Below are 9,498 nucleotides of genomic sequence, written 5' to 3' on the forward strand. Positions count from 1 at the left end.
TAATATTCTTTTGCTGCGAAACGCGCCGCGATTTACTATATAACTACAGCAAAAATGTTATTTTCACGGGAAGATATCATGTTTTTTTGCATCCTGGATGCTAACCTGATATTTCATTGGTGTTTTGCTGTGGTGATCTCTCGTTTGTTCCATTAAATTAAATTAAATAGAACATAACATGTTACACAGTTTCCTGCATCTTTTTATTGCTTTTTTTTTGCTCAGTGTTGCCTTACTTGTGAAAGAGAATTCAAAATTTATCGGCCCCACCTTTTTACCTCTAAATTTGATGTGTGTATAAAATTATAAGCAAATACTATTAAAAATGTACACATGCAACAAACTTAATCTAAAAATGAAATACATTAGTGACAAGAGAACGGCTCAACTTAGCATATCAATATGCAGGAAAATGCTGACACTGTCATGCCTTACTTTACTATTTCAATTAATAACCTCCTTGATCACCGAAAACTGTCTCTATTAAAAAATTGTAGGGGTTGATCTTGCCAAGCACATGTGGTATTTTTGATTCCAGTGTATGCCACAATGCATCTGCTGCCAGTGCCTCTGCCTTCAGGTTTGGATGGAATCCATCAACTTGTTCAATCAACTCATAAACCTCACCACCTTTTGCTTTCCATTCCTAACAGAGATTAAAAATAAATATGTATTTACTGAGATAACTAAAGCAAGATTGTTTGTCAAGACTTCAAGGGAGAAAAAGTGTATGTTATTTGTATGTATTTGTTGATTCTCAATTTCCTATGTCTCCTGGTCCTAATTCATGAATAATTAGGGCTGCGAGCTGACAAAGGAAATTGAGAATTAACCCAGGTTAAAAATTTTAACCTGACTTTAATTTTGACCTGTAATGCATACATTGTCATCAATGGATCATATGATGGTAAACTCATTTTTTTAATTTTATTTTCTACAAATTTATGTATCATGATTATTGGTCATATTGCACCAGCACGCATGTACAAATACTTGCTATCTTTATTATATGGCAAAGGGCAAAGTAAAAAGACACCTTAAATTGGATTAAAAGTATGAAATTAAAAAAAAAAGAGTGAAGACAACTTTTTATACCAAGTTTGGGGGTAAACAAGTATTTCATGTGACTAGTACATGGATGGTAATCAGTGATCTTAATCCTTATGAGCATGAGTTTGAAACAACATGAATGATAAATTTAAACCAAGGATAAAATTAAACTACGACATCACTATAGTAGGCACTTTGAAGGCAGTGTTTTAAAAAAACAAAAAGAAGTTTGTTTATGCCTGTTTACCTTGATAACTTGTTCCAGCGGGCAATCAAAGAAATAGACATCAAAATTCTCAAATTTTGTTGTCTCAGCCACATTCTTTAATACTGCACTCAACTGAGCAGCACGTTCACTAGTTTCATTTCTGATGGTCTCATTAGAATTCATGTACCCAAAGCAGGGTGAGATCTGTAAACAGTTCATGAAGTTATAAAACTGTTCATAGGTCACGTCTCCCCGCAGTTTGCCAATGGGGTGAATACGATTATGGAGACTATCATAAAGAATACGACCATCAACAAGACCAATGATAATAACATGACTCCCATTTGGAAGGCGTTTGTCCAAACTTTGAAGTGTTTCCATCACATTATTATGCATCTCCTCAGGGGTTGTCATTCTATGAAGATCATGACCACCATGGCACACATCATTTCCAATAAGGGAGTAGAAAACCAGGGCGGGTTGGTCAAGCTTCTGGTCTCGTGCCATGCTCTTGATCAGCTTAGAGTTTGCCTCAAAGGAGTCTGCCCCATTCTTTCCAAGATTTTGGTAGTCTCTATGGTTACAGTGGTTTCTTTCCCACAACTTTAGATAAATAGAGTTTGCATGGCCTTTGTCCATTGGCCACCTGTAAAGTATAGCGGTATTCATGTATTAACCCATTCATACCTGAACTGCAGGGGTTTACTTACGGTAACAAAATTTTATATGGGGAGGCTCCTATCTGAGGAAAAAGTACCCCTTTCGTATACCTTCTATTGACAAATGGTACATACCTCCCTCAAATACTTACTTTACAATTTTTTATCCCTTTTACAGTATAGCGGCTGTAAATGCACCGTCTTTAATTAATATGAATACAGCGCAAAAACAGTATGTTTTCTCAACTTTTTCAAAGCCATAAAAACATTATGCATCTGTCAAGCCTTTTGTCAAGTGATTGACAGCTTTGACAACTGACTTGTATCGAGGTAAAAGATCTTTTCATTAAAATAACACCAAAACAAAGCAAAACAATAACAAAAAAAATCTTTCAAACCAAACTCAGATTGTCATGATTCAGTATAAAAATTTCACTTTGTAAAAGTACTTCCCTTTCTATTGCTAAATGTTTTTTTGTTTTTACAAATTTGGGTATGGGACTGAAAAGGTATATCTTTGGTGCTGAACTTTATATATAATACGAGACCAAGTTGATGAGTTAACAGAAACTTAATTAGTTGCATATTATAAACTTGGTAAAGTCTCAGGCTTTGTCTTTCTACTTTGGACTAAAAATACTGTTGCTGATAGTATACCTTGATCTCCTTAAGTAGCCAGAATAAAGAGACATCTGAGGCCAGTCAAATTCATTTTCTACTATGAAGGCCACATTTTTAAAGACTTTATCTGAAATCAAGCGTGCTGTTAGCCACTCAGGTGGAATATGAAAATGCGCTGCCGCTGAATCACCAAGAACAATCACACCAAGATATCCTGTATCTGAAAAGATATAAGAACTACACAAGTAAACATTGGTAGTTCAAACCCAGACTTGAAGGCCAGCCTGTTGGCAGCTAGAGTATTAAAAGGGTTATATTCAATAGGCCACACAGTAATTATATAACAAAAACCTCATGCAAAATGAAATGTAATTAATATCTGTAGTTTGCAAAATGAAAATCTGAAATTTGAGGTGAATGAACTCATCTTAAGACATTTTTGAGGGAAAAACACCTTAAAATTTGAGACAAAGCTTAGTCCGCTATCCTTTATTCAAAAACACTAACAATAGTAATTTTTTCCGACAGGAAATTGGCTTTCAAGACTACAACACAGATGTAATGAGCATCAAACAGTATTGCCCCCTCTCAAGCAGTACAATCCATCCATGCTCAACCTCTGTCCTCAAGAGAGCTATTTAAGATGTATAGAAAACTTGCACCTAAGAAAAGCAGACCTGTGGATTAGGCTGTGGAGGATTCTGATTTGTTTCCTGTGTATACTGGTTTCCTGTGGTTTCTGTTTCAGACAGAATTTGAATTCTGAAGCAGTTTAGGATTTAAATGACCACTTAAATGGCCTATTTGGTTTTAGTTTCATGTGTCTTCTCCAAAGTGTCAGGAAGCTGAATAACTTGCTACATGTACAGTAGCTGTTTTGTCTGTGAATGTGACCATTCCTTTCTATGTTTTGTCTTCCTGTGCTTAACAGCTTGTTTGCCGGATGTTGCATTCTCACCTTTTGTACATGTATACATTGCCCACTTTCATTTTTGTACTACCCTGCTCTCCCTGATTGGCTAATTTTATAGTTTCAGCCAAGGTGACAAAAGTGGGCAGCATTCAAAACCTACGAGAAATGTGGCAGGTAGGATTTTCCCTTACCGCTCCCTTCGTGTGTACCCCAGCCATAACAATCTTGCAACTACGCAGGCTAGGATTCACATGGGTACAAGAAGCAAAACAGAAAGTGACACAAATTCAATAACTGCTAAGATCAGGACTATATGGGTTGTGCATATTCTGGTATTTCACCCAAGGAATATAGCAAGTATTTTATGGCTCAACATTTTCTGTTCAGAAATTAATAGATGCAGTGAGGAAGTCAAATATTGCCACTGATTAGAGATTATCACCTCGCAAACTGCAGACTTTCATTACTACAGACCTTTTATACCATAGGCCACAAAAAGCGGCCCTGTGTTCATGTAAGTAGCTATAAAACTACCAACCTTTGCAGAACATGTCCTCGAGTGACTTGCCAGTAATAGAATCTGTGCCATGAATACCATTACAGTTTGAGTCAGAAACTACATCGCCATCCTCTGGTTTGGCCCCAGGATGATGAAGAGCATTACTATCATCACAGTCTCGACCCCTCCAAGATGTTCCTCGCCATGACTCGACTGATGGACTATAAGTGTCATTATCCCAATCAAAAAGTGGCAAATCATTAGTGAAAACACGCTTAAACAGTTTACAAAGCTCTTTTACACCTGCGAGAGCACAAGGATCGAAACCCGCCGGGCTTTTAGATTTACTAGCACTTCCCTGAAACAATTTCGCAGTTACTCTTTCTCTTGAACGAACAATTTTCTCAAGGAAATCAGCCCTTGGTGGAAAAGCATGGCAATATGGCTGACCTACGTCTTCGTAACACAAATGAGTCCCGTGGCAAATGACATCTGCGGTCACTTTATCGGTTAGGAGGTCGATAACCAGTGGAATATAGAATTGGCCCAAAGCGATGCAAGCATTCCTATAGAAGATAGGGAGAATATTGCACAAACGGTCGTACGATTTTACGAAAGTCTCATTGTGAATAACGCTCAGCTGTTCTGTAAGTGCCACAACCGCCGTGCAAGCAAGACAATAAACTCCTCCGTTAACTCCTTTCGGAAAGGTTACTGGTCCTGCATGTGAAGGACTGGAAGATCTTGGAGCAGAAAAGAGGAAGAGGAAGATGACAAACGAAGAAACAGTAGCGAGCTGGCCGGCCATAGTAGGACGATTAAGACCGTTCAATTACGACGCTTTTCCACTATGTATGTCAACAAAACAGCAGATCAGAATATAAGCACACCAGAGACAAGCTAATCGGTTTTCCTTGTGAGATTCATGTGACCAAAAATGAAAGTCAATTCTTAGGGAATTACTTCCCGGTGCGTAGAATGAGCATGCAGAAACCGAGCGGCGTTGAACTTCTATCCCATAATCCTCTGCGGCAAATTCCCGCTGGGGATGTAATGGAGAGGTGTGAGGTGGGTGCTGGCCAAGACTGGCAAAAATGCCCGGGGGGGGGGGGGGGGGGACTCCCATATGAAACAGACGGGGATGCTCGTCGGAAATTTTGAATTTAACCCCTAAAGGAGACCATCTGGGCTGGCTTAAGCAAATTTTGACCCCTAAAAAAGACCGCTTAAAAACACACAAATACGACATGCAATGAGTTTTAATGATATAAAGACATAATCATCGAATGCTTTTATCTAAAAGTAGTTTTTAAAAGCATTGTCATAAATCTTACGTTCTTCGCGGAACCCTAAACGAGAACTTGGCGGCTTAAAATATTGGCAATTTGCCCGGAACACCCTAAGAGAGACCAAAATCCAAAATTTACACCCCTAAGCAAGACGACGAGCATCCCCGTCTGTTTCATATGGGAGTCCCCCCCCCCGGGCAAAAATGTTAGTCTTTCCGTGACAAATAATCCAAGTCGAGTCAAAGATCAGGATAATGGCCGCTTTAATTTACCACAAACGGGCCCGTAGAGACGTAACACACATTTTAGGTAAGGTAAGCTGTTTTTTATTGAAATCCTTTCATTTTCGTAGGTTACGGAAACCATAGGTTTTTTCCCATAGAAATCCCTATATTTCGAATGTGACGCAACCGATGCCGATGCTCATATTTCGAGCTTGGGCTACCTGTGATAGTACAGCTGAGAAAACACAGGCACGAGTAACAACTGATCAACAAACATGAAAATAAGTAATGCGGAAGCTATTACACACACAAGTTTCCCTTTAGAAACATTTTATGTTATACGTAATAATAGAAACGGTTCTGTTCTGAATGTAATTGAAATTACATGTAAATGAGGTCACATCATCATGCTATAAAGTGCTAGATATTCTAAGAAAGATCAAGAATATGACACCACAAGAGGCTAAGAAGTCTCTTGTTCAAAGCCTCCACTTCCCGCATTTCTGCAAAAAAGAGTACAACGCGTTAAGGAGGCTGCTGCTGGTTTTGTCTTGAATCGTTTCTGCTCAGAAAGGGACGTCCTTGAGCTTTGCTGGCTACCTACACTAGAAAATACGCAATTAAACATTGTTAAGCTAGGACATCGAGCTCTTTTTAGTGAAGCTAAGCCCGGATACTTACAAATAAAACCTTAACTCAAATCGCCGTCCTAAAAAGCCTAGGATTCAGTGTTTTGAAATAGATTGTCGTAGCGTTCTGCTGACATGGCATTGAAGCGTCAGTAGCGTTTGCTTTCTAGGTTTCTAGGTTTGTCGTGGGCAGATATATTAGGGAGTTTAAGATCCAACGACGCGGACGACGAGCTAGAACGTCAAAAAAACAATAGGTTTAATTAGCAAAACAACAACTTCGCACGTGCAACACACTTTTTTGTTCATTTCTTTCCTGTGTGCACGACTACGACGTGAAAATGCCTAATTTCGCGTTTTATGGAGGACGTAAACAAGCAACGCCGAAATTTTATTTCTCTTTCTGAGCTTGAATATGGTCCCTTGAAATTCAGCTTCAGGAGGGTTCGCCTACAATTGACAAAGTAAGTGGGTAGGAATAATCGATATAAAGACTGAAAAAACTCAAATTCACTTTTTAAGCGACGTTCTTGTCGCCGTCGCGCCGTTGGATCTTAAAGTCCCTATTATAATTTACTGGACATGCTCCCGTAATGCACCGCGGGCTATGAAGAATGGAACCTTTATTGAAATAGCACAGGTAGCCCACGGCTCGAAGTATTAGGGACTGGTCAAAAAGTATACGGGGGGGGGGGGGGGGGGTGGGCCGGAGCAGAGAGGGGGTGGGTCATGAGGTTTTGAGCCTTGTGCAAGGGGTGGGTCGTGCAATTTTCAGCTACCCTTAGGGGGTGGGTCACCCTATTTTTTACTAACTACTAACAAGACAGTTGACTACACTTGTTATATAAAACACCGCCAGCTGGAATTATTGCTAAAATACTCACAAACCTGTTGTGCGAGAAAATACAAAGGTTGACAAGCCGCACATCTATACGGGCGTGGAACCCTCTGTTAACCTTTTTTTTTTTCGGCTCTAACGAGCATGTCCTTTAACGATTTTCCTTTTTTGTAAGGAAATGATTGGTGGTTCTTTAAAAATTTATTGAAGTTATAGTTGGTTTTGTATAAAATTCCACTTTTTCATTCAAGCTTCCTTTATAGTAGACACTGAGGGCTGGTATTGTGTCACGAATGGCAATATTTCTTTTTCCTCCTTGTTGTTTTGTTTTAGGAAATTAGACTCCCTTTTGTGAATTCTATTTCTGATAGTAGGTTTTCTATCAAAGATAGGGGGCACCCAACGAGAATATATTTCAAAACCACTTAAACGTAGCATTGTTAAACGTATTTTAGTATTTAAACAGTAGATATAGGCATATTTTTATCCCCTAAAAATTTTTCATCTGTTCGGATCTCCTTGCTGAAAGTCTTGTGATACGAAAATTGTAGGGATCAAAACTTACCTTTTCGAAAATTTCAGCCAGAAAAAAGGCTCCCGAAAATTCTAGGTGACCTTGGGGTAAAAATCCGTTAAAAATGGGCAATTATACCTTTTTTTTAGATGTTCAAAAATCCTAGAAGGGGCACACAAGCAAGAAATTTTACAACAAATGTTCCGAAAATTCTAGATCTCAAATCGTCTTTCGAACAGATATTTTCCGAAAATTGACGTTGGGTGCCCCTGAAAGATTGTGGGTAGCCTCCGTCCGTCAAGCGTTTTTTTTAAATTTGAATTATTTTCCTCAAAGGTTGTTTCTGAGGTGTTTTTTGGTAGGATTCTTAAGGCTTCTCCTTTCACAAATTCTTTTTTAACATTTGGAGGGTGACACGAGGTGAAATGTGTGTGCAAGAAGCTTTCCGTCTGTTTAAAATGTGTCTTTGCATCAAGGATAGATATTCCCTTGAATCTTGTGCCTTTGTATACAACCGTGTCTAAAAACACAGTCTCAGTGTCAAATGTTTCGGTCGTGAATTCAATAGTTAGGTGATGTAAGCTTGCTTGTTCAATAAAGGCTTCAATGTCTGGTTTACTCATGTCCCATAGGGAAAAGATATCGTGTATGTGGCATTTCCAAACTGTTGTTCTAAAGACAGTTTTGCTTAGATTTGTTGTTTCAATATATGTCATGAAAATATTGGCAAAGGAATCAAAACTGCTGTCTTTGTGCCCACTGCAGTTCCATGGTTTTGTAGGTAGTGCTTTCCACTGAAGTGGAAGATAAAGTAAGATAAACTGAAATCCTTTCATTTTCGTAGGTTACAAAAACGATAGGTTTTTTTCCCATACAAATCCTTATATTTTGAATGTTATGCAGTAATGCCCATGCTCGCCGCCGTGCTCATATTTCGAGCTTGGGCTACCTGTGGAAATAGGTGTATATATAAAATACCTTGTCCAGACCGTTTGACCACCTCCAGAACCCGGTGCATGCAAATGAGTTCCAATTTTACGAACCTCGTAGGGAGAAGTAAATATATATTGGTTAGAATTATCGAGTGATTAAAAAAAAGTGGGAGCAAAATTATCGTTTGATTGGGGAAAAATTAACTGTATGCAAATTTAGTTTGATGAGTCTTCCGATATAAATCGATGAAATCGGTAAAAATCAAGATAAATCGATGAACGAAACGAGTGTGTCATCGATTTCTACAGATTGATTGATACAATCGATGTTTGACCGATTTTTATCAATTGACTAATATACTCCGGGATCACGTTATCTGCAAAATTAAATTTATTGAAACCTATACCTTGAATGCATAAAACAAAGGTTTTCCGGACTATAACATTATCAGGTCTTTCTGGAAACGAGCGAAGCTAGCTCCCGTCAGAAATTTACACAAGGAAAGTTTTGCTTTCTTTTTGCTTCTAGATGAAGAGAGGTCTGTCTCACCTTGCTTTAAGCTTCAAATGGCATGCTTTGACAATATGGGCAAAAGGGTGTAACGGCCCCTTCAGGGTAAAAAAAACAAGGAAGAGATGGCGTTTATAGACCCGCCTCGTTTAATAAGGTCCTAGGAAGCACCAAAGGATTCTTCTTTGATCTTTTGCTTTATTTTGGAAAGGACTGAAAAGTTGAGAAAAAGTAATCCGCTTCTACCCACAGGCGGCTCAGACTCTAGCCTGCATGCAGACGTCCTCTGTAGTTCGTTCGTCACGCATTCGGGAGAAATAAATGCGTGACGAACGAACCCCAAAGGACGTCTGCGGGGAGGCTACTCAGACTCTATACGGGAGTTCGTTGGGATTTGAATTTTATAGGAGAATGTATAAAAATAAACAAAATACGATCTAAATTACATTTTTTTTTAAATTCGCAATAAAAAAGACTTAGTGTTTGTGCTGTGTGTTTCAATATCTGTTCGCTTCTAGAGCGCTTCTAAATGAGTCATTTTTATTGCGAATTTGTTCTAAAAAATGTAATTTATATCGTATTTTGTTTATTTTCAGACATTCTCGAATAAA

The 9,498-nt window shown here is 38.6% G+C and overlaps 1 protein-coding gene across 1 annotated transcript in view; it reads right to left on the reverse strand.

The window, feature by feature from the left end:
* LOC140933612 (acyloxyacyl hydrolase-like) overlaps nt 1–4,926 on the reverse strand; it is a 5,757-nt gene extending 831 nt beyond the window's left edge. Inside the window, exons 1-4 of the mRNA XM_073383217.1 lie at nt 3,990–4,926; nt 2,575–2,758; nt 1,298–1,904; nt 1–646 (exon numbers count right to left, since the gene is read on the reverse strand). The exon at nt 1–646 is cut by the window's left edge and continues 831 nt beyond it. Coding sequence (XP_073239318.1) covers nt 449–646; nt 1,298–1,904; nt 2,575–2,758; nt 3,990–4,758 — 1,758 coding nt within the window. The 5' untranslated portion in view covers nt 4,759–4,926 and the 3' untranslated portion in view covers nt 1–448. The remainder of the gene's footprint in view (nt 647–1,297; nt 1,905–2,574; nt 2,759–3,989) is intronic.
* Between the last annotated feature and the right edge of the window lie 4,572 nt (nt 4,927–9,498).

This window comes from Porites lutea, chromosome 4, assembly GCF_958299795.1.
Source record: "Porites lutea chromosome 4, jaPorLute2.1, whole genome shotgun sequence".
Lineage (NCBI taxonomy): Eukaryota > Metazoa > Cnidaria > Anthozoa > Scleractinia > Poritidae > Porites > Porites lutea.